Source organism: Schistocerca gregaria, chromosome 6 (genome assembly GCF_023897955.1).
Source record: "Schistocerca gregaria isolate iqSchGreg1 chromosome 6, iqSchGreg1.2, whole genome shotgun sequence".
Taxonomy (NCBI): domain Eukaryota; kingdom Metazoa; phylum Arthropoda; class Insecta; order Orthoptera; family Acrididae; genus Schistocerca; species Schistocerca gregaria.
The window spans coordinates 380,103,617-380,129,615 of NC_064925.1; the positions used below are offsets into that span (position 1 = coordinate 380,103,617).

At 40.1% G+C, this 25,999-nt stretch overlaps 1 protein-coding gene across 2 annotated transcripts in view; it reads left to right on the forward strand.

The window, feature by feature from the left end:
* The first annotated feature begins 10,900 nt into the window (after positions 1 to 10,900).
* The window catches only part of LOC126279068 (DDB1- and CUL4-associated factor 8-like), a 127,476-nt gene continuing 112,377 nt past the window's right edge, over positions 10,901 to 25,999 (forward strand). The window contains exons 1-3 of one of the 2 annotated variants that reach the window (XM_049979516.1): positions 10,901 to 11,023; positions 11,247 to 11,442; positions 11,725 to 12,507. In XM_049979516.1, coding sequence (XP_049835473.1) covers positions 11,771 to 12,507 — 737 coding nt within the window. In that variant the 5' untranslated portion in view covers positions 10,901 to 11,023; positions 11,247 to 11,442; positions 11,725 to 11,770. Of the gene's footprint in view, positions 11,164 to 11,246; positions 11,443 to 11,724; positions 12,508 to 25,999 lie in introns of both variants that reach the window. The other variant, XM_049979515.1, reaches the window with a different exon arrangement.

Consider the following 25,999-nt stretch of genomic DNA (forward strand, 5'->3'; position numbering starts at 1 on the left):
ATAGGGGACCGCACCGCCACTTCCCAGCAAATTAGGGACACTGTTGCTCCTGGGGTATCGGTGAGGACCATTTGCAACCGTCTCCTTGAAGCTGGGCTACGATCCCGCACACCGTTAGGCCGTCTTCCGCTCATGCCCCAACATTGTGCAGCCCGCCTCCAGTGGTGTCGCGACAGGCGTGAATGGAGGGACGAATGGAGACGTGTCGTCTTCAGCGATGAGAGTCGCTTCTGCCTTGGTGCCAATGATGGTCGTATGCGTGTTTGGCTCCGTGCAGGTGAGCGCCACAATCAGGACTGCATACGACCTAGGCACACAGGGCCAACACCCAGCATCATTGGTGTGGGGAGCGATCTCCTACACTGGCCGTACACCTCTGGTGATCGTCGAGGGGACACTGAATAGTGCACGGTACATCCAAACCGTTATCGAACCCATCGTTCTACCATTCCTAGACCGGCAAGGGAACTTGCTGTTCCAACAGGACAATGCACGTCCGCATGTATCCCGTGCCACCCAACGTGCTCTAGAAGGTGTAAGTCAACTACCCTGGCCAGCAAGATCTCCGGATCTGTCCCCCATTGAGCATGTTTGGGACTGGATGAAGTGTTGTCTCACGCGGTCTGCACGTCCAGCACGAACGCTGGTCCAACTGAGGCGCCAGGTGGAAATGGCATGGCAAGCCGTTCCACAGGACTACATCCAGCATCTCTACGATTGTCTCCATGGGAGAATAGCAGCCTGCATTGCTGCGAAAGGTGGATATACACTGTACTAGTGCCGACATTGTGCATGCTCTGTTGCCTGTGTCTATGTGCCTGTGGTTCTGTCAGTGTGATCATGTGATGTATCTGACCCCAGGAATGTGTCAATAAAGTTTCCCCTTCCTGGGACAATGAATTCACTGTGTTCTTATTTCAATTTCCAGGAGTGTATTAACAATTGCTTATATACATCATATCTGTCTTCCTTGATGCTGGATATCTTCCATGGTATCAGAGCTCCTCCATTCCTTCTTGCTTCATGGTAATTACAAAAGCTCTCCAGCAGGAAGACTCCATAACTATTGAGTAATACTTTCCCAAAGCATGTGGCCTGATGTTTACAAACTAGTTAAGGTCATGCACATCTTTACTCTGAGCTCTGAATTTGATGTGTATGATTGCTGCATCCTCACGACCCCTATGTGAGCAAAATGTAGTGTGCTGTAGTACACTGAGATGACAAAAGTCATGGGATACCTTCTAATATTCTGTTGGACATTCTTTTGCCCAGCCTAGTGCAGAAACTTGATGTGGGATTGACCCAACAAGCCTTTGGAAGCCTCTGCATCTATAGCCGTCCATAAATGCGAAACTGTTGCTGGTGCAGAATTTTGTGCGTGAATTGACCTCTCGATTACATCCCATAAATGTTTGATGGTATTGATATTGGGCAATCTGGTTGGCCAAATCATTTGCTCATATTGTCCAGAATGCTCTTTAAACCAATTGTGAACAATTGTGTTCTGGTGACATGGTGCATTGTCATCCACAAAAATTCCATTGTTGTTTGGGACCATAAATGGCTTCAAATTGTCTCCATGTAGTCAAACTTAACCTTTTCCAGTCAATGACCCAGTCCATTCCATGTAAACACAGCCCACACCATAATGGACACACTACCACCAGACTGCACAGTGCCTTGTTGACAATCTGGTTCCGTAGCTTCATGAGGTGTGTGCCTCTCTCAAGCCCTACTATCAGCTCTTAGCAAGACTCATCTCACCAGGTGGTGATTTTCCAGCTGTCTATGGTCCAACTAATATGATCACGAGCCCAGGAGAGGTGCTGTATGCAATGAAGTGGTGTTAGCAAAGACATTTGCATCAGTCATCTGCTGTCATAGCCTAGTGCAGCAGATTTCACCGCACTGTGCTCATGGGTACAGTCATCATACATCCCACATTGATTTCTGCTATCATTTCACACAGTATTGCTTGTCTGTTAGGAATTGCAACCCAGTGCAAACATGGCTGCACTCGGTCGTTAAGTGAAGGCCATTGGCCACTGCTTTGTCCTAAAATTTGGTACTCTCAGCACACTCTTGAGATTATGGATCTTGGAATGTTGAATTCCCTTGGAATGTTGAATTCCCTAGGAATTTCCAAAATGGAATGTCCCATGTGTCTAGCCCCAACTACAATTCCATGTTCAATGACTGTTAATTCCTGTTGTGTGGCCATAATCACATCAGAAACCTTTTTACATGAATCACCTGAGTAAAAACGACATCTCTGCCAATGCATTGCCCTTTTATACCTTGTCTGTGCGGTACTTCCACCATCTGTATTTGTGTGTATCATTATCCCATGAGTTTTGTCATCTCCGTGTATATCCCTAGAGTCACCACTTAAAGCCAGTTCTTGAAACTTTGTTAGTAGACTTTCTCAGGATAGTTCATGTTTATCTTTGAGAGTCTGGCAGTTCAGTTTCTTCATCATCTCTGTGACACTCTCTCATGCATCAAAGAAACATGTGACCATTCATGCTGCCCTTCTCTGTATACAGGCAATATACTCTGTTAGTCCTATTTAGTGTGGGTCCCACACAATTGAGCAATTTCCTAGAATGGGTCGCATGAGTGATTTGTAGGCAACCTCTTTTGTATACTGATCGTGCTTCCCTAGTATTCTACTAATGAACTGAAATATGCTTTTCCTATGATTGAGCCTACATGATCAATACATTTTATATCCCTATAAAGTGTCACATTTAGGTATCTGTATGTGAGTTGTGTTTCACACGATCAATATTTTCGGAATCCCTGCTGGTTGGCATGGAAGAAGTCGTTCAGTTTGAGATAGCTCATTATGTTGGATTCTACAACAAATTGATGTTAAAGATCTGTGGAAAACTTCTACTACCCATCTTGAAGATAGGTGTGACCTGTGCTTTCTTCTGCCTACTGGGAACAGTTTTTTGTTCAAAGGATCTATGGCAGATTTTAGTTAGAAGATGAGCTATCTCAACTGCAAATTCAGTACAGAATCTGACAGGGATTCCATTAGACCCTAGAACTTTGTCCAGTCTTAATGATTTCAGCTAGTTCTCAATACCACTGACACTAATACTTATTTCACTTATCTTTTCAGTAGTATGGGGATTAAACTGGAGCAATTCTCCTGGGTTTTCCTTTGTAAAGGAACATTTGAAAACAGGCTTAAGTATTTCAGCTTTTGCTTTGCATTCTTCAGTTTCATTTCCTATCTCATTTGCTAGGGACTGGGCACTAACTTGAGCCATAATTTCTCCTGCCCTATGCTGAAAGTTTCAAGTTCCTCATTGAGATCTGACACTACTAATTTACTGAACATACATATCTTCCTGGTTGTTTTAATTTTTCTTTGTGCCCTGGTAATCACTGTTGCCACAACTGCTTACTGGTTGCTGATACCAGTTATGATGTGGACATCCTCAAAGAGGACAGGCCTGTTTGTTGCCATTAGGTCCAGTGAGTATGCTTCCAAATTATCTGTTCTAGAAAGTGCTCAGAGAAGGCATTTAGAAACATTAAAAAAACTGTAAATTTCTCAATTAATTGTTTTATTATTAAAGTCTCCACTGATGATTACAGTATGATTGGGGGACTTCTGTAAAAGAGAACTAAGGTTTTTTCTAAAGTTTTTGGTTACATCACGAGACGACTCTTGGGGTGATAGATGGATCCAATTACCATTTTATGACCATCGACAATACTGAATCTTGTCCAAACAATCTCAGACACAGCTTCAATTTCTATCTCAATGGACATGATTTTCTTGTCTATTGTGACAAATACACCATCTCCATTTCCCCATTAGCCTATCTTTTCGATATACACTTAAATTTTCCCCAAAAATCTCAATGCTGTCAATTTTCGTGTACTATGTGAGGTTCACTGCTTTTCAGGGGCACTTTGAACTCTGGGACTTTGTTTGCTGAGAATGCTTCAGCACTTATCTACTTGGAGTTTAGTACACCCAACTGTGGGAGGCATTTCTTTCTATCTTAACTGATATTTCTGGTTTTTCTACACCTGTTATTACCTGGACTGAATGGAGAGTCACCTAATCTACAAAACCCCTTTGTACACCCTACACAAAGTCTACTATAAGAACCGAGCGAGGTGGCGCAGTGGTTAGCACACTGGACTCGCATTCGGGAGGACGACGGTACAATCCCGGCTCCGGCCATCCTGATTTAGGTTTTCCATGATTTCCCTAAATCGTTTGAGGCAAATGCCAGGATGGTTTCTTTGAAAGGGCACGGCCGATTTCCTTCCCTAACTCTAGCTTGCGCTCCGTCTCTAATGACCACGTTGTCGACGGGACGTTATACACTAACCACCACCATCTACTATAAGAGTAGCAACCTCTGTTGTGTAGTGCACACCTGGTATATTTAGGGGGACCCTACAGTTCTCAACCTTATGGTGCAAGTCCTGAAAGTCCCAGCACAGCTTGTTACAGACCCTTCAAAGTCCTTCCATTTGACTCAGAACCAAGGGGCCATGATCAGTTCTGTGGACAATGCTGCAAATTGTGACCTTCATTGAAACTACGTGCACAAAACCGGTTTTCTCAACCTTCTCTGCCAGTCACTGGAATAATCCATGTATGACCTTAGAGCCTAGACAACAAGCATATTTTTTTCCAACATGGGCTGCAGTCTGCAGTTTGTTGCACCCTGTTCCCTAATGGCTGCTAGAATAGTCTATCCACCATGTTGAATGAAGCCACCAGCCATACACACTGAGAGCACCTGGTGTACTTTCCTGTCCTTTGCCGTATGAGGTCCATTCAAAGAATTCAGGAATTTTGTCCAAAACATTTTTCTACACTTGTGTTTTACTTACTGCGCTTGGTCTCCTCCAAAATACTCTCCTCCACAGTTATACAGCCCTCCCAACACCATTTCCACTTCCAGGTGCAGTCTTGGTATGCCTCTTGCTGGATTGTGCGAAGCACCATCTGTAATTTTCTTTTATCTTGGTTATTGATGCAAATCTGTCTTTTCAATGGGCTTTTCAACTTTGCAATAAAATAGGTCCACAGGGGCCAGGTCAGGAGAGTACAAAGGATGAGGCTGGACTGTGATTTCATTTTTTATGCAATAGTTACACACCGACAGGGATGAATTTGGGGGTGCCTTATTGTGATGCAAAAACCGTGAATTGTCTTGTCACATTTCAGGCCATTTCCCTCTCAGTTTTTCATGACATGATCCAACTGAAATGTTACATTCTTCTGTAATCTCTCAGACAGTCAGTCTTATATTGACATACACAATTTCATTGATGTTCCTGACATGAGCATTGTTGGTATACAATGAAGGGCGTCCTGAATGAGGCCCACCTTTAATTTCCATCTGGTCATTTTGAAACCATGTGAAGTATTCGTAGCACCATGTATGGCTTAAACACTCATAACCACAGGCTTCCTGTGTCATTTAGTGTGTCTCTGTAAAGGTTTTCTAGAGTTTCATTTAATATTTCATGCAGACGCATTGCTCCTCTAACTCTGCCATCTTGAAATTTGTTAACTGTGCAACACAACATTCTGCTCAATACAGCACTGAATGTTCCTGAAATGAGGACATGAGCATTGTTGGTATACAATGAAGGGCATCCTGAATGAGGGTCGTCTTTAATTTCCCTCTGGCCATTTTTAAACCATGTGAAGCATTCGTCACACCGAGTATGGCTTATACACTCACCACTGCAAGCTTCCTGCATCATTTGGTGTGTATCTGTGATGTTTTTCTAGAGTTTCATTTAAAATTTCATGCAGACGTGTTGCTCCTCTTGCAAACTGTGCACCACAACGTTCTACTCAATGCAGCACTGAACAATAACTAACAGACATACAGTACAGAAACTTCTGGCAGTTACACATTAAATACAGGTGTGTGTAGGGATGCCAGCCACATTTCACACCAAAACACCACTGGTGCGAAATTAGAAATGTTCCAGAATTTTTTGAGCAGACCTCATATGTCTGAATTGCTGATGATTAATAGACCCCCTACCCTTTTGCATTTGCTTCCTTTTCATGATGGACACAAAAGATTTCCACAAAACAAGTGAAGTGAGTCTCACTGGCTCAATTTCAGTTCAGTGTAAGATAGTACCTCAGGATGTTATACCAATTCCCCAACTAACAAGTTTGAGGCACTGTCTTGCATTGAAGGATGGATGGAGACCACTAAGGACTCATCCTCAGTGGTCCCCATCCATCCTGCACAGGGCAGTTAGATCTAGCACTGAAATGCCACTCACAGTGAAGTGGACAAGTAATGAGCAATCCCATACTTCCTGCAGAAAAGACATGGTCCACAGGAAAGGGTAGTACTTGAGGTACTTTTGGTACTGGTACCACAGGTACATAACTCTCAGGAGCTGCTCCAACATACTGATTCACAGCAGCTGCCAATCATTTGACAGCACTCAGGGTGATTTCAGTTACTTACGAATGTAAGCCAACTCATCCTGTGTCTGACAACAGCATTCACAGTGGGCCTGCATTTTGGCTTGTGTAATGTATTACAGGACAGTGAACAAATAACATTAAACTAAGCCTGCTGATTATCTTAATCTGCTGAGTTAAAAAATGCTAATTCCCTATACGAATTGGAGCAAATACACAGAGTGTGCTGTTAACAATCAGAAAACCTGTGATAAAAATTATAAGTTTCCTAAAACTTAGGTAGTATGCATGCCTCTTTAAGGGAAAACTAGACATAAAATTGTATGTTTGTTACAATATCTGTTACAGTGACTCAATCACTGGAGAAATGATTTGACATTCTGCAGTGCATTTTATGAAATATCTCATTTTTCTGAATTTCAGTTAGGAGTAACTTATAGAATTTCATTTAAATACATACGGGTGACATTACTGAACTTACACTAATAATGAAATGAATTTAGTGCATTTTCATAAGTTGACACATTTTTATTGTGAATAAATATAACCCAACTCAGAATATTCATTTGTAGTGGTTTTCTGATCATTAGTAAAGATTGTGACAGTCTTAAGAAAGTGAGCTGTGGGATTCACTGTGAAGCTTATGACAAATGGTTTCACTGGGGTGAATGTAGCGGGGACAACAACGAAGACTCACAGAAGCTCACACTTGGAGCTCCGTGATGTGTGGTAGGAATAAAGAAGCACGAAGTAAGATAGTTGCAATGAGTATGAAGAACAGCAGTGGGGAGGGAGATGGTTGGGAACTGGCAGCTGGTAGGCTGGTTGGCTGACAGGAGGAAGACATTGTCTCATAGTTTTATTGTAAGTACAAGAAACAGATTCCAGCTGGCAGAGGAGCTTTAAGCAGGAGCAGAAGTACAAAATTTTCAAAACACTTTGCTCATAATAAAGAAAATGAGAAACATCAATACTGCTAGTTAGAAGAAAGTACTGCTGCAGGACCATAATATTAGGTCAACAGCTTTCTCAAGCCACATGCAGAGCTCATTTAAGTAACAGAGGACTTGAGGATTATGAATAAGGATTTAACTGAAGGTGATCAGGTAGTAATAGTTGGTTGGACAGGGAAGGGCTTGGGCAGAGTGAGGGCATGTGTCATAGGTTGTGATATGAACAAGACAGCCTCCTTAAGTGGCATCACAAATGTGCACCTTTTTAAGCTGTTTCAGAACCATGCTCAACCCCATCTCGAAACACTGTATGACAAGTCAATATAGTATTGGTAATGGTGTCCATGACTGCCCGTTAGATAAATATTGCACTGATGCTCGCTGAGAGCATTAGGAGATCGGGCTCACTAGGTGTCTCCTGTACTCAGTAGGGCTGGGAAGGGAAGGCTGGTAGAGTCAATTAGTAGTAACAGAGCAGATGGGGGGATGGGGCTAGGCATGGTCAAATCCCTGTTGTCATGGGTGAGAGAGCTAGGATTTTTTAAAAAGGATCACAACAACACGTCTCTCACTGTAAAAACGATCTCAATCAGTTTCAAGATTTCTGCAACAGCTACACAGCAGACAGAATGTACCACACTGGAAGTTGCACAAATATTACTTGAGGTTGGATTATAATCTTTGAACAGTGCAATGGTATGCCTTACAAAGCACAGACATAGAGAATTGAAATACAGAGTGAAGCGCTATCATCATGTAAAGGGCACGTTGCTAAGTAGAATTCCCTAAAGGGTGAGGGATCATGCATTTATATCAGGAATGAGAAACATTTTAAGGATAGGCAAGATTTGATCATGATAAGTGTCGATAAACATTTCTCAATGTCAGCTAATGAATTGACAAAGCTTCATATCTGTATGACCTTATAAACCCTATTTTTCATGAAGGCAGGTCATTTACTCTTTAAAATGAAGAAAAATCTGCTTAGTGTCTGTGGGACATAGAAAAACTCAGAGAAATCCTATTCCTTCAGATTGTTACTTATCCTATTAGAAATTTTATCCATAAAAAGCAAAATGCACCATTTCCTTTTTGGTCTGTGTTGTTCCTGGGTACAGCAGGAATCTCACTTGCTTTTTCAGCGTTTTTTAAATTGAAAATGCTATCAGTAATGTTGGATTTAAGTTCACTGTTTGTAGCTATTTTTTTGATTACGTTAAATTCCCAGTCGTCTTCTTGAGAAGTGGGGATGGAAGGCAGACTGTGGGTCAATGCATCAATGCTGCATGTTTGTAAGTTATTGGGTGTAGAGATGAAGCTAGGATGAATGTGGTGGTAAATGAATCTTTCTAATAAATTTAAAATTTATAGCTGCTATTTTGCGTATGTAAGTTGAAGATAGAATATTAATGGCAGAACTCCTTAACTTCATACTAGCCTTTATGGTAATATAACATAAATGGTTAGATAAAAAAAAACTACTAACTAAAATGGCAGCAGGAGAAAACACATACAAAAGTTAAGAAAATGTGCAAGCTCTTGAAGCCAGTGGCACATTCTTCTGGCAGAAGGGTCAAAGGGGAAGGAAGAGGGTTGAAGGATAAGAACTGGTGAGATTTAGGAAATGGGCACCGTTATGGAAAAAGACACCAGAACCCCAGATCAAGGGTGGTGTACAGGACGGGTTGAGAAGAAAAGACAGAACCATAAATTTAAAATTTTTCATAAAGATTCCTTTACCAAGATGTTCGTCCCAGCTTCCTCTCTACACCCAATACCATATGAACATGAAGCGTTCCACCACATGATCCACCATCTCCTTTCCCTTTCCACATCTCAAAAAGACATGTTAGTCTGCCACTGACTTGTATTTCCTAATAGCTTCTGGGGTTGTGTAGTGGAAATTTCCTGCATACAAAGAATATTATCAACATGTCTGTGTCAGTACACTAAATGTTTTTCCAGTGGTTCTCTTCTAAGAAATTCAGATCGTATGCCAAAATTGTCAGTCGTTTCATAGGACGGACTGGGCTGTCTGTTCAGAGAACACCACAGAAACTGGAAACTAAAGAAGCCAGGTTCACCTCTGCTGAACACATTGATTGGATAAAAAAAGGAGGAGATTGTGTATCCCCATATTCACTACAACTATTCATTCCTACTAGATTTGTTGTAACTTTGATGATGGGTTAAGCTGATAATGGTTTTGAACCTTGGGGCCACCATTCATAAACAACACAAAATCCATTAGGCCTAATGTAACCAGTGCCATGGTTCCTATGTACGTGGCTCTTCACCAGTTTGTGTTACACTAAATTTTGTTATGAGTTTGTACAGTACAGACATAACAGTTCCACAATTGAAATAATTAGCAGAGGCATCTTTTAGTTTAACTTGAGAAGCAATAGATTAAGGGAGATGATATATTCATCTTTGCTTGGATACTGTATCTGGAATCAGTTGTGAGGCTTCCACAAAACAAATACACATCATATGATGTGAAATTGGACAGAAATGTTTTGATTACATTATTCATTATACAATGTTTCACCAGGAACCCATAGTTGTAACGATTAAAATGTTCGTTTATTTTTACATGTCGCAGCAGTACCGCATGTGAGGAGGAGGAAGAGGTGGAAGATGGACTGTTTTCAAAATTCATTTTCCCCCTAATATACATGTAAAAAGTAATCTGGAAATCATTACCATAATTATCAGTATGAGTGGATTACAAATATGCAAATTTATTGTCAGTATACTTTACACAAGTAGCCAGCAGTGGTGTATAACTTGACAAACACAATATAGGAGTTAATGTACTTATATCTGTGGTATGATTTTCACCAAGATTAATATGACACCCTTGTGATTGTAAATTTTCTTATTAGTATCCATGTGCCTTTTTCTTAAGTCCTTCAAAAATCGATTGCTTTTAAATTTACATTGAGCGATATCATAGAACCACGCACTCATTTCGGTTGGAAGTTTCGAGCATTCATAAGGGGAAATCATCCACACTAAAGATAACATAAAAATGTACATATCGTATCTCCTGGTTTTGCTAATCCATATCATTCTTGCAAATTTTTGATAACTGCAACAATACGAAATTATCTATAAGGTAGATAATTGTATTTCGTTATAACTTAATGTTACTGAAATGTAACTCAGCACACAAGGGACTGTGGGATTTGCATTTATGCCTTTCCTTACTTTGATACTGTGTTCGAAAGCATACTGTAATTTCGTTACCAGTACTTATTGCAATAACTAATATTTCTCTAAATGGAATTTTTGAAATACGGCAAGTAACTTTTCACGGTACTCTAGTCGTTAGCCCACTTTCGACAACGTTTATAAGCTCGCCAAATTGTTATTAATTTATTTCCAGGAGGCACAGTGCTCAAGTGCTGTATGTGTCTGATTCGAATATCGCACTGCAACAATTGCGATTTCCAACTATCGAACTTTATAACGAAGCGACAATCGATCATTAACATTTGGAAACAGGCAAACAGTTGACACACGTAATGGGTCGACAAAACAACACAGCCGCCGAGTCTGCCGTGTGAGGAATAGCAGTTTTATGAATATTTGTTGTTCTACGGGTGAAAGAAACGTTGAGGTGATTTAACTAGCAGTACCAAGATGTAATAAGTAACATTTGATACTTGATACGCAAATTCATAAACCTGTTGTACTTTTTTTTGTAATTAATTGCAACAGTGGAGCCACCAAATGTTACAAGCTGTATTTCCAAAAGCAGTCGGTACAAAATCGAATGATCAATGACATGGACAGTCAGGTGTCTTCATTTGTGTATATCGAATTTTCATTTTCTTTCCTAGGACAAGAACACATCTGAAAATCGATCTTGATTAAATTAAGTTTGAGGTGGCATACAGAGGTGGCGTTGATCAGCTGCTGCGAAACGGCTGAAAGTCGAATATGGGAGAGACAGGATGAAGTGTGGTTTGTTTTCTGTCGCCAGTTTGGTAAAAATGCCCTCCATTGCCTGTAATAAGCAATGAAATAACTACAGAGGTGAGTGTTATTTTTACGAAAACCGTTGGTGTCGCTGTTGACGTACGGAGATTTTCTATTTTCGGAATGAAGACATGTCTGACATAAGACGCAAAATAGATTATTTCATCGTAATTTTTTTATTTCATTGTTTTGTGCCGGTGCAGCTTTTCCATTTATATTTTCTTTAGTAAGTCTTGTAAAGCACGAATATCATCTCATTTCCGATGACAACTACTGCAAACCATCTGTTCCTATCTTTAAAAAATAGGTTTTAATTCGGCAATTTTCGTTTCATTGTAGGTAGTCAGGTAACTGGTTGGACTACCTTTAATTTCGATAACGACGAATGATGGACCCCCATACTTCACAGGAAGGTATGGAAGTCGATGATAAAGATGCTGAACGTGCAATCACTACAAATTCCCCAGGAGACAGTCCTGAAAGCCCTCCACCCACAGGCTCTGAATCAAATGAAACTTCGGCTAAAGCGAGAAGACACATGGAAAAAGATGATAGCGGAATATCAGTCGAAAAATCCGAAAACAGTTCCGATGACAATGCATCTAATAAAGTGGAAGTGCAAAACAAAGAAGAAAATGAAGGTAATGGAGAAAAGAATGGCAATGGTGACGAAGACGACGATTCATCTGGCTTCCGTGGCTTCCCAGATTTTGACTATCCAGAGTTTCCAAAATTAAAGCCGAAATCAAAAACTCGATGCTACCGAAAGAGAAGTTCTCCGTTGAGTTCTGATGAAGAAACTTCCAACAATGCAACAGAAGAGGCTGTGAATGAAACCCCTGCTCGACCTAACGATGAGGAACAAGAACGAGAACGACCATTACCAGATGAAATTGATATAATTGATTTGGGAGCAGATGATTCTGTCCATTCTGAACCTCGAGAAGAACTGAGGCCACGCCGCCGCCGCTCAAGAAGCAGAAGTAATAGTGCAGGCTCTGTGCCAACTGATGGGCCTGATAGTGATTCTAGTGAAGAGGAGGATGGTAAAGTGACACCACCAGTACTCCACAAAACAAAACCAAAACACAGATGGTGTGTTACCAAGGAAGTTGTTGAAAGGTTAGTGTTTTAATTTGGAACTACTTGGCCTAGCTTAAATAGTACAGATTTATTATATGAAGTAAAAGATATGTGTTACACACATACATATTGTAAGTATTGTCTGCATACAATTGCCATTAAACATTTGTGTAGGAAAAGACACTTACAACCTTAGTGAGATGTAAAGTAGCTTATCAATAGTATGAGGGATGCAGTGTGATTTTGGAAATGTATTCCAATAGCAAGAGAGCTTCTACTCAGTGCTTCAAAACGAGCAAAGCCACTGTCACTGATGCTGTTGATTACAAGTATCCTCCTCTAAAGTTATAGGCTTGTTATCATATTTTTGATAATTCATTCTCCAAAATATGAACGCTAAAATCATAAAAAGAAACATTTAGCAAAAAAGTTAGAGAAAATGGGTGCTAGGTATACAAGGTGCCACAGGAGAAATTCAGTATTCAGCGACATGGCGGGACCGATCACTTGAAGCAGAAACGCCTAGTAAATATGGATCTCAAATGTGTACCTTAAGAGTTATGAGCATTTGTTCATCAGAAGAGAGATATTTCTCAGCAATGAAGATGGTGAAGTGCTCATAGCTCTTTAAGGTGTGGGTGTGTGGGTGTTTGTTTTGCTTTGAATGACTGTGTCTGTCACGTCACTGAATATTGACCATTTCTCCTGGGACACCATGTGGAATGACGAGTAAAACTGGAAAGTTAAATCCTACCCCTGTGTTGGTAGGTATCGACACAGATTGCTTGGTCATAGGATTCCAGAAATTTGTAGTGAAAACACCTGCAAATGTTTCTGAATGTTCTGTGCATGCAGAGAAAAGTGAAGCATTTCTGCTGATGCAAAGGCATGGGAGGAAATCCACATAATCTGAGATTTTTAAAGAGAGAAACATATTTGTTAGAAATGTAATTTTATTTGCATGCTGAACACATACAGGGGCCTCGCCAATATTTTGTTTGAGTTGTTGAAATTATTGCAGTATGTTAACGTGTAACAGAAGTGTAGTGTTCTCGACATGGAGCAAGCATTAGGAGATAAAGAGCAGCTACTTAACAAAATTTGGAAAACAGCTTCTTCTAATTTAACAGCTTGTCTGTTATTTTATTATGTTCATTTATAAGTACTAAGGTGATTATTAATCAGAGCACAGTATGTAGTAGTTTCTGGCAGTTGGGTCTTTGTTGCCTCACTACACATTTCTTACATTCTTGGCCACATCGTTGGTGAAGTAACTTAAATCAATAGTCCTAATGCACTGATTAAATGTACATAATTTTAGGATTTTAATGTAATTTCGTAGAGCCCTCACTATATTTGGGTTAGATGGTGGGTAGATTATTTGCAGTTCTGCAAGACTCTCTTATCACAAAACATTGGATTAAGACTAAAAAAATAGTGCAATTTTGTCTGTTTGTTGTGGAATCTAATGGGAATGCAAGAGAGCACAACAACAACTGATTGTAAATATCTAATAATAATAAGATAGTAACAGGTCAGTAACATATTTCATAGCAAAGAGGTGAAGCAATTGTATCAAGTGCTGATGCAAACGGTAGTTTTAAGTGCAAAAGTTCAAGTAACAACACAAATCCTATTTTGGTAAGTATAAAGCAGAAACTAGAATGCCAAGTGGTGAGACACAGGGGTCATTGGAATCATCTGATTCTACCTGTCTGCTTTGACCAGTGACTTAAATGTGGTGTTTTGTGTGGTGCATTGTTTTTGAGTTGGTTCATGTTTGTAGATGTCATGTTGATGTGTGGAGTTTAATGTATGGTATTGGGTTAATTTGAGTCTTGGTTAATTCTATGGTGTTGGAGCTATATAGGTCAAGGGAAGTGTCGGGTTCCACTTTAAAGAGTTTTAGGTGTTGGTTTTTTCACATTATAGACTTAGGTTGAGGTACATATGTCAAAGGGAAATGTCCGATTCTGCTTTTCAGAATTACGGATGTCAGTTTTTTGGTATTGTGGGCTTTGTTTGAGCTGTATAAGTCAAGTGAAGTGTAAGATTCCTGTTGTGTTTGTGGCTGCAGTGTTATGTTGTATGTTGAGATTTTTTATTAATATTTGTTTTGGGATGGTGTGGTGTTTTGTGTTATTTATTTAGTTTGTACCCACCCGAAGCCCCCCCCCTAGTTTTCACTGTTCTAGCGTTAGTTTCATTTCATTGTTGGAGTGAAACATTCTTGTGTTATTTTTGTATGTTTTTGCATTTACTGGCATGTGTATGTAGTGTTGACATTGTTACCACTTTTTATACCATGGAGTTAGGCGTTTCCACCATATTGGTGACATGGGTCAAAGCAGACAGATGTAATCAGACACTTTCCTAATGCCAGATGAAGGTAATCTCTGATGACTGACACTTCTGAATCACTGCTTGAACAGTTCAGTGAATTTCTCATGATTTTATGTTTGTTGGCCTTAAGACCTCAGGCTTCTAGAGATTTGTCTGTCATTATAGCCATTCCAAGAAAACTGCAAAACAAATATCAAAGGGGTGCCGTGACAAAATACAACCACTGATAATCTGTGAAGGATGTAAAGTTGTCAATTTCTACACTCAAAATACTTTGCCTCTTTTTTACTTCCATTGGCTATCTGAAACAATGCTCACAGTGTCTGTGTAAAACTGACATGTTCATGTTATGAGGGCATTAGATGTGATGCAGAGGAGTACAAAATATACACACATGAGAATTGCACAAAATATACACACATGAGAATTGCAACATCATTTACTCTACATGTGACCAAAATCACTAATTAGATAATATTAGGCACATGACAAATCACAAGGATTAGGTAATTTACAGAGTTGAAAATGATCACTGTTTAGAGAATGCAGAGTGGTATTTTGCCCACATATGGTCTAAATGTTGTGGCATGGAATCAAAGAACCTGAATGTTATATTGGGCAATCTGCGTACCTTTGTTTCGTACTCTAATCCACAGAGCATTAATAGTAGTTACTTGAAGGCTGCATAAAACAAGTTGCACGTATGTTCAGTGGATGTGTTGGGTGTACTTGCAGGCCTAGTAAGAAGCGGCACCTGTGGTTCTTCAAATGGAGCTTACATAAAACCAATTCAAGAACATTTTTCCACAAAAGTGACTTATAATTTGGTGTCCCCCTATTCTCTCATCCATTTTCACCTGTGTCAGTTTTTGCCACTAGTTGTGATATGTACTGCGTACAGATCTTGCACTTGGGTGCTTCTCTCAGCATAGTGCCCCAAGTGGCCGCTACTAGTTGTGATGCATCCTGTGTAGAATTCTTAGTTGTGGTGCTCCTCTCAGCTTGGTGCCACAAGAGCCCTGGGCATAAACATTTCTCACTATTGTATACAATCTTGTTTGTGTCATATGTAATGACCTGTTATCATGTATTCAAGAATCAGAAATTGTTCTCTGTGCTGGTGATGCAAGAATTATAATCAAACCTAGTGGAGAGACTTCAACACTTAAAAATGAGAAAAAAATTTTCTGGAAAATTAATAACTAGTTTTCGGCAAATGCACTGTCACTGAACTTGTTAAAACAATTAGATGGAGTAGTTTAGTGCTGTGCAAGACTTGATCACACCATTAGAAATAATGTATGGAAAATTCTAAATTCTCAGTTGTTTATATTAATAACAACCTGAACTACACACATTTTACAAATAGTCTTAAAATGTTTACACAGTCAAACTTTTTTATTATAAGTACCAATAGACTGTGGAGATGAAAAATGTGAAAAAGTTGGCTTACTTTTACCATTTTCATTCATTTGTAGCTTATGACATATTCTGGGACCGAGCGAGGTGGCGCAGTGGTTAGACACTGGACTCGCATTCGGGAGGACGACGGTTCAATCCCGCGTCCGGCCATCCTGATTTAGGTTTTCCGTGATTTCCCTAAATCGCTCCAGACAGATGCCGGGATGGTTCCTTTCAAAGGGCACGGCCGACTTCCTTCCCCGTCCTTCCCTAATCCGATGAGACTGATGACCTCGCTGTCTGGTCTCCTTCCCCAAACCAACCAACCAACCAACCATATTCTGGGCAACTCCTCATTGAGGAAGAAAGAGCTTGCTGGACAGAAGCATGTAATAAGTGTAATATGTGTATCCAATGCAGAACCTCTTGTAGTAGTTCTTTAAACTGTAGAAAAGACTGTGATACTCCCTTAAGAGGTTTGTTGTCAACAATTAGTCACAATTTGAAAACAACAGTAACATTTATAATTACAAGACTGGAAGGAGAAAGACACTATCCATCTCCTCTCTCTCTCGTCCAAAATGTACTGGTTGCTGTTCACATTATGTTTAATACAAAAGATTCAAGGTGGTATCCTATATTAAATAGTGGACCTAATTTAGCTCTTTTAATTATGTTCTTTATAATCAGGCTTTCAAATCATAACAACTCCTAACAACAAGTGACTCTTAGTATGACAGGCTAAAACAAGACTCCTTTGAAAATGCTAAATTTTGCAGCTCAGCATATGAGTGAGTGTGTTGCATGGTATTTCAGTATGAGGCATTTTATATATATAGGCAGTATTAACCCACACGGTGGAATGTGTGCGTGTCAAAAGTTCATTGTGCACCAGTGGATTTCAAAACATTGGTGCACAGAAGTTGATTGCTATTGCAGTGCTCCATCATCAAGCTAACACTATGGACATTGCAGTACTGTGTATTAGTGGATATGGCAGTCATTTTATGTTGTGGTCACATTTTGTGGTACAGCATACTATATTTTGACTGAGTCAGTTTCATACTGATTGTGAGAACATTGATTCAGCAAGGTATACTAACACTGGCTTGTTTCAATTTTCATGACACGCCACTGAGTGAATTTAATGTAGCTAATTTTTCCAATTAAGAGCTGTAATGTTGCTCTCCAGTCTTAAAAACTACTTGCTTGAGCAGTTTCATTACATATTTTGAGAGTTTAGATTCATAATTTTACAGTTTTTTCTTGATATTACAACTGCCACAAACATGTCTAATTTTGCAACACCATAGCTTTCTCACATGCAGAATGAGAACATTTGAAGTATGAAGAGAACTGCACCCGACATATGGCTCATATAATGGTTTTAACAAAAGGATGAAATGTCTACATTCTCCAATTGCTTATAAAGCTTGATTTTAATTTTGATTTAACTGAGTATCTGAAATAGCGCCAACAGATCAAAGTAGTGGCTGTCTTGACTCTGAAGCTACTTTCATAGATCATTTCTGTAGTCACATATTGAATGAAATCAAAAGAGAAAGAAAGATGAAATGCTCGCTGTGTCTATCACACTTAATGGACCACACATGTCTTTTGGTACATGCCTAATGGCAGTCACCTCATGGAACACATCCATTTTTGTATTGGTGCAGGTTTGGCAAATGTGGGTTCCTTGTCTGCATGCTAGTGAGTGCAGTCATCTTTAACCATAATCTGTGCACATTGTACAGCAATCATCGTGCAGGAGATGGTGGAATATAGTGTACCCCTGGAAATGGGGTTAACTGCCCAGATTTTGCAGCATGTACTAATGTTAAAAAAAATCCAACACGAGGTATGCCAATGGCTGTTGGGATGGATCTTAGTTACTTTCCTTGCAACCTCTGGGGCACGTATCACAGCTCAATTCCGTACCTGCATCTGAGACTTGCATAGAGTGCACTAGGTGTGCTAAAGTCATTTGCAAAGATATTAGCGGGTCACTGAGTAATACTAAAATCCAATCTAACAATACGTCTTCAGCTCAGACAAGAACACATGCCAACAAAAATCAGACAGGATAAGATTAATAGAATGCACATAAATTAAAAACATGTTTTAGTTAAAAGGAGAAGATACTCTAAAAAAATGTCAGTTCTCTCCCTGCGGAAAGCATTGTATGGGATACCAAAAATGTTTTAAGATGGTGAAACTCCTTTGACTTGGGACTCAGTTATAGGAACAGTCGCATCACAGCAGGCTATTGCTGCAGAGTGCATAATGACTGGGGACAAGAAGTTCACAACATCCTAGGTTTTAGCAAAGGGGTTACTGACTTATTGCATGTTAGTGGACTTACATTAAATGAAGTGTTGGCGGCTGATGGTGTGACTGATATACTTCAAATTAGAAAAGGTCAGCGGCTAACAGCAGAAGACAGTGGCATTTGTGTTGACTTTCAGCAGTCATGTTCTTCTGAAATACATTGAATGTATTTAACTTGGAATTTTGATTTTTCTATTGCAAATTGTTGTCAAAATATTTTGTTTCTGTATGTTTCTTGCTTTCATTGGATACTGTGGACTGAAAATTTGGAATGATGTTTAATATTTGTGATTTTATGTGTAAATGGACTGCAAGAACGGAGCTACACACACACACACACACACACACACACACACACACACACACACACACACACACACACACACACACAGAGAGAGAGAGAGAGAGAGAGAGAGAGAGAGAGAGAGAGAGAGAGAGAGAGAGACCACAAATAAATGGCGTAACACGGGGGGAAAAACCCCATGCTTGAAAATGGGAATCATTTCCTGAAACATGGTGTGCAAAATATAAATAAAAAGAAAAGTTACTGATAGCAGAAAGTTATTTGATGAATAAACTCAAAGGTATTTTAAATGGCAGTGTTTTGGGCACACTAGGCTAACATGCAAGGGCCAAGCAACACTTTCATGATAGGTACCCGTTAATCTGAAAGACTATATACATCTGTGCCATTGTGTGTTAATTGTGTTACAATCATGCTGTCCAGTCATAAATGTCCCATTTGCTTGGAGGAAAGGATGATCCTGGAGATTAAAGTGACCAAATGGATACTACATAGTGAAGAGAAAAGAGACACAAAGCACATGAGCTACCACTATTTCAACATCATTTTCATCTACATTGAAGAAACAGACTTTCTGATAGAAACAACATTTAATAGGAATATGCTTTGTTGTAGGAAACACTACTTGGAGTCGCAGTGTAGTAGTACCTTTACATCAGTGGGGTAATTTATTTGTATTTTGTCCTTCCTATTGTGGTGAATTGTAGGTGTTGGAGAAGTTCTTTCTGGTGCGTTTCAGGAGAGTGGTGTCCCTTAAGGAAGAATGGTGTCCATCTTCACCATTGCCAGTAGCAGTATAACATCCACAGTAAGCAGTCCTTTTCAGTGCTCCATGTTTGCAAATAATTTTGCAATTTTCTGTTAGTCCTTCTATTCTGTCATTAGCATTTCACCAGTTGCCAAGACCTCATTTAATTTGATTCAAAGTTTTCATGGTTACTTCATCTAAGGGACCTGAAGGTACAGAACATCTTGAAATGCCTTAGCCACAGGTCTTGAGAAAAGACAGGATGTGAGTGCTTCAGTTTTCTAAAGATTTTGTGTGGTCTAGCTAAGTTTTTGGTGCATTGTTTGTGGATCAGCAAGGCTTTTATACCTGAAGACCAGCAACATTATGCACAATGGATGGACTAGGCTTTTTGCACGTCCTCAGGACCCACCCCCATTTCCAGACTGTATGCAGTGGCTGGATAGCTGTCACTTGCCATTTGGCAACAACTCATGGTGTTTGAGGGAAGTAGATGCTATGCTGTTCCAAAGCTGTTGGTAAACCAAATCATTGCAGTCCCTGTAATAGAACAGATTTTAATGAATTGCTCACATGCAACAAGTCTTCCTAGGATCTGATGTAAACTCAACCAAGTGGCAACTGGTCTAGTGTAAATGCATACCCAAAACTGAAGTTGAAGGCAAATTCTGGTCAGTTTGTAGAGTGCTCTTTGTGTAGGGATATTGAAATCTTGGATATGTTTAAGTCGGTGCTTTATAAAACTTTTAATGAGCACCACAACTGTATGGCAGTATTTGTATATGAGGATGGCAGAAAGAAGAGTGGACCCTTGATGGTATTTTATTGGTGTGACAAAGATCCTATAATGAGTTTGCTGTATATTACGCAGAGCTAAATGTGGCTTGAAAGCGGCTGAGCTGGATACAGATTTATGATGAGAAATGTTTCATTTGCTTAGACTTCCTCAAGTGCTCGTAAATTAATAAACAACATGTAACTAGCAGTTAAAATAGTCTAAAACCTCCCAGACAATGAACTTAGCAAACAAAGGTTACGAAAGGTGTCATTTTTGTGATTGCCAGAGGACGCAAAAATATGGGAATGAATTGATAGATCTGACAGCCAGGAAGCATGTACCAAAAATCCCACAGCTGTGCGTGTCGTCATCCTACATACCATCACTTCGCTGTTGAGGTATAGAGTTTTGTGTTGGTGGGATGGAGCATGGCCAGGAGTGACGGGCAAGAAGCTGCAGCTGGTGAAGCAAACTGGTCGGCTGCAGTGTTACTCCTCTTGGGGTGGTGGTGGTCATCTTCTCAGTCGTCTGCGACAAGGATACTGCAGAGGATGCTTTCTTTGACAAGAGGACCCTCCAGTGTGTGATGCTTATGATGTTATAGATTGTGTTTAATATTTAGAGAAGAAAACAGAAGCTTGTTTGCACATCTGAATTGTTTTTCAGCAGATGTGATGATAAGAATATGGTAAATCTTTTACAATATTTTGGTATGTCACACTTGTCTTCTAAACAGTAAGGATGACGGTTTTGTGTCAGGGTGGGTGGCTGATCTAGTCTTCTTGTAAGTAATGTACTTACTTCACATTTATTCTGTTATTCTTTCCATGTTTTAAGAAGCTTTTTTGACAGTGACAGTTTCACAGTTTGAGTGATAGTGTGGAAGTAAATGAGACTGAGGAGTGGGTAGTAATTTTTAGTAGAGTTTGACTTTTACAATCTTTTAAATTTTTGTATAACAAACTTCAACAACTTTTGTTTTAAACTGTTTTACAAAGGCCGCTAATAATCTTGCAATTGAATGCCAAAAGTTCTTAAACATGCACAAAAGATGTGTACAGTATTACAATCGCTTCACACGAATTGACATGTGAGTGGTTGACCAGTATAATCTTACACTTTTGTGCTCCAAACCCAAAAACCACAATGCCTTGATTTAAAAATACCAAAGAAGACCTGCAACCACTAAAAATCGTATCCAAAGCAGTGTATGATAGGGATCTCTTCTGCAAGAAGATAGTGACAAACAGGTTACACTGAGGCAAACAACAACAAAAAGAAGGCATGGTGCTCCTTGGATGGAAGTGTGTAAGAAAGCCCTCTCACAAAGAATGAAGGAAATCTTGACTTCAAAGAACGGTAATTGGATGTGTCTATAGGCCCCCGGGCTCAGCAGCTGTTGTGGCTCAGCACCTGAAGAATAATTTGGAAAATATTTCGAGTAGATTTCCCCACCATGTTATAGTTCTGGGTGGAGATTTTAATTTGCCGGATATAGACTGGGAGACTCAAACGTTCATAACGGGTGGCAGGGACAAAGAATCCAGTGAAATATTTTTAAGTGCTTTATCTGAAAACTACCTTGAGCAGTTAAACAGAAAACCGACTCGTGGAGATAATATATTAGACCTTCTGGTGACAAACAGACCCGAACAATTTGAATCAGTTAATGCAGAACAGGGAATCAGCGATCATAAAGCGGTTACTGCGTCGATGATTTCAGCCGTAAATAGAAATATTAAAAAAGGTAGGAAGATTTTTCTGTTTAGCAAAAGTGACAAAAAGCAGAGTACAGAGTACCTGACGGCTCAACACAAAAGTTTTGTCTCAAGTACAGATAGTGTTGAGGATCAGTGGACAAAGTTCAAAACCATCGTACAATATGCGTTAGATGAGTATGTGCCAAGCAAGATCATAAGAGATGGGAAAGAGCCACCGTGGTACAACAACAGAGTTAGAAAACTGCTGCGGAAGCAAAGGGAACTTCACAGCAAACATAAACATAGCCAAAGCCTTGTAGACAAACAAAAATTACGTGAAGCGAAATGTAGTGTGAGGAGGGCTATGCGAGAGGCTTTCAATGAATTTGAAAGTAAAGTTCTATGTACTGACTTGGCAGAAAATCCTAAGAAATTTTGGTCCTATGTCAAAGCGGTAGGTGGATCAAAACAAAATGTCCAGACACTCTGTGACCAAAATGGTACTGAAACAGAGGATGACAGACTAAGGGCCGAAATACTAAATGTCTTCTTCCAAAGCTGTTTCACAGAGGAAGACTGCGCTGTAGTTCCTTCTCTAGATTGTCGCACAGTTGAAAAAATGGCAGATATCGAAATAGACGACAGAGGGATAGAGAAACAATAAAAATCGCTCAAAAGAGGAAAGGCCGCTGGTCCTGATGGGATACCAGTTCGATTTTACACAGAGTACGCGAAGCAACTTGCCCCCTTCTTGCAGCGGTGTACCGTAGGTCTCTAGAAGAAGGAAGCGTTCCAAAGGATTGGAAAAGGGCACAGGTCATCCCTGTTTTCAAGAAGGGACATCGAACAGATGTGCAGAGCTATAGACCTATATCTCTAACGTCGATCAGTTGTGGAATTTTGGAACACGTATTATGTTAGAGTATAATGTCTTTTCTGGAGACTAGAAATCTACTCTGTAGGAATCAGCATGGGTTTCGAAAAAGACGGTCGTGTGAAACCCAGCTCGCGCTATTCGTCCACGAGACTCAGAGGGCCTTAGACACGGGTTCACAGGTAGATGCTGTGTTTCTTGACTTCCACAAGGCGTTTGACACAGTTCCCCACAGTCATTTAATGAACAAAGTAAGTGCATATGGACTATCAGACCAATTGTGTGATTGAAGAGTTCCTAGATAATAGAACACAGCATGTCATTCTCAATGGAGAGAAGTCTTCCGAAGTAAGAGTGATTTCAGGTGTGCCGCAGGGGAGTGTCATAGGACCGTTGCTATTCACAATATACATAAATGACCTGGTGGATGACATCAGAAGTTCACTGAGGCTTTTTGCAGATGATGCTGTGGTGTATCGAGAGGTTGCAACAATGAAAAATTGTACTGAAATGCAGGAGGATCTGCAGCGAATTGACGCATGGTGCACGGAATGGCAATTGAATCTCGATGTAGACAAGTGTAATGTGATGCGAATACATAGGAAGATAGGTCCCTTATCATTTAGCTACAAAATAGCAGGTCAGCAACTGGAAGCAGTTAATTCCATAAATTATCTGGGAGTACGCATTAGGAGTGATTTAAAATGGAATGATCATATAAAGTTGATCGTCGGTAAAGCAGATGCCAGACTGAGATTCATTGAAAGAATTCTAAGGAAATGCAATCTGACAACAAAGGAAGTAGGTTACAGTACGCTTGTTCGCCCACTGCTTGAATACTGCTCAGCAGTGTGGGATCCGCACCAGATAGGGTTGATAGAAGAAATAGAGAAGATCCAACGGAGAGCAGCGCGCTTCGTTACAGGATCATTTAGTAATTGCGAAAGCATTACGGAGATGATAGATAAACTCCAGTGGAAGACTCTGCAGGAGAGACGCTCAGTAGCTCGGTACGGGCTTTTGTTAAAGTTTCGAGAACATACCTTCACCGAAGAGTCAAGCAGTATATTGCTCCCTCCTACGTATATCTCGCGAAGAGACCATGAGGATAAAATCAGAGAGGTTAGAGCCCACACAGAAGCATACCGACAATCCTTCTTTACACGAACAATACAAGACTGTAATAGAAGGGAGAACCAATAGAGGTACTCAGGGTACCTTCCGCCACACACCGGCAGGTGGCTTGCGGAGTATGGATGTAGATGTAGATGTAGAAAGAAGGCACAGTTCCTACCAAATGTAACTAGAATTAACATTCCCAGAATGATATTATCACTCTGCAGCGGAGTGTGTGCTGATATTTTATATCAGCGCACACTCCGCTGCAGAGAGCCATGTCTCCGCAATATCCTTTCTTTCAGGAGGGCTAGTTCTGCAAGGTTCGCGGGAGAGCTTCGGTCAAGTTTGGAAGGTAGGGGTCGAGGTACTGGCAGAAGTAAAGCTGTGAAGATGGGACACGAGTCATGCTTGGTTAGCTCAGTTGGTAGAGCACCTGCCTGCGAAAGGCATAGGTCCGGAGTTTGAGTCTCGGTCCAGCACATATTTTTAATCTGCCAGGAAATTAGAATTAACACTGTTGTACAAGGAGACAATAGAATAAAAATTATACTTGTGGCAGTTGCAGTGTCCATGTATCAGCTGTCATTATTTAGCAGTGTAATTTCTCTCTGCACCTAGAGTGGCCATTGATTTGAAACTTTCTGGCAGACTAAATCCGTGCACTGGACTGGAACCTGAAGGTGGGACCTTTACCTTTTGCAGGCAAGTGCTCCACCAACTGAGTTATCCAAGCATGACTTGTGACCTACACTCACAGATCTGACCCCAACAAAGTATGCATGAGAACTTATTTGAAGTTTGGAAGCCAGTAGAGGAAGTGCTGGTAGAAGTGATCCTGTGAGGGTGAGTTGTTCTTGAAGAGTTGAGTTGATATATAGCATTTGCCTGAAAAAGGTAGAGGTCCCAGTGTAGAGTCCTGGTCTGGCAATCAGTTTGAATCTACAGGAAATTTGTCATCAGTCACATATTTGATGTTAATTCATAAAGTATTTGCATGTTCTACGGATCACATTTACATGAACACTTTGAGGTATAATGTTGCAATAAGAGAAAATATACAAGCATCTGTAGAAATAAATAATGGTAGTTGCAACTCTGAAATGACTTTTTCGTGAAGGTTACTGAATTCATGTGGTCTCTCTGCTCATTTGTTTCATTGCAATGAGATTCTTTTGGAAAGCCCATATTCAAAGCCATATCAGATTGGAAAGTGTTTATAGAGAAGATGCTTGCCAAATTAGAGCTTCACTCAAATTTAAATAGACAGAAAGAAGATAATAAAGTTGTGATAGGCTCAAACAGTGCCACAAAAAAAGCTATGTTTTAAATTCAGTAAGAGGAGAATGTTGGAGGGATGATGTTTATTAAGTAGGAAATGTCACTTGTGATACGTGGTCACAGGGGAATTTATGTCTGATGGAGTCCTATTCTTATAAGCATCATGTTGAAATGAGGTAGACATACGTATCTCATAGTGATGCTGTGAAGCACCGCTGTTTTCCATTCATGGAAACCTACAAGAAGTCTTAATTTAGGGATCTGTATAGATTACTACTGGAGCAGAATCTTGTTGAGATCTTTTACAAATCCCATATGAATACTGGTCATGCGCGAAGGCTGTCAGTGGCACAAATTTTAGTGCCCAGACGCCCATGGAGGACACTGAAACTGAAGTTGAGTGTACTAAAGCAACAGCAGACAAGCTGAAATTGGATTTAAAATACCTTTACCAAGGAAGGAACTGAAGTAATGGCCCCACAACTGTAAAGGTATGGGTGGTATTGAAAATCAGCTAAAAATCACAAAAATTGACAAGACTCCATGGCTGATGGAATCTCTTTCAGGTTCTGTTTAGCATTTGCAGCTGATTTAGTCCCTATTTTAACCATAACATATCACAGATTGTTTGAACAGAAAACTTTGCCCAGTGGTAGGA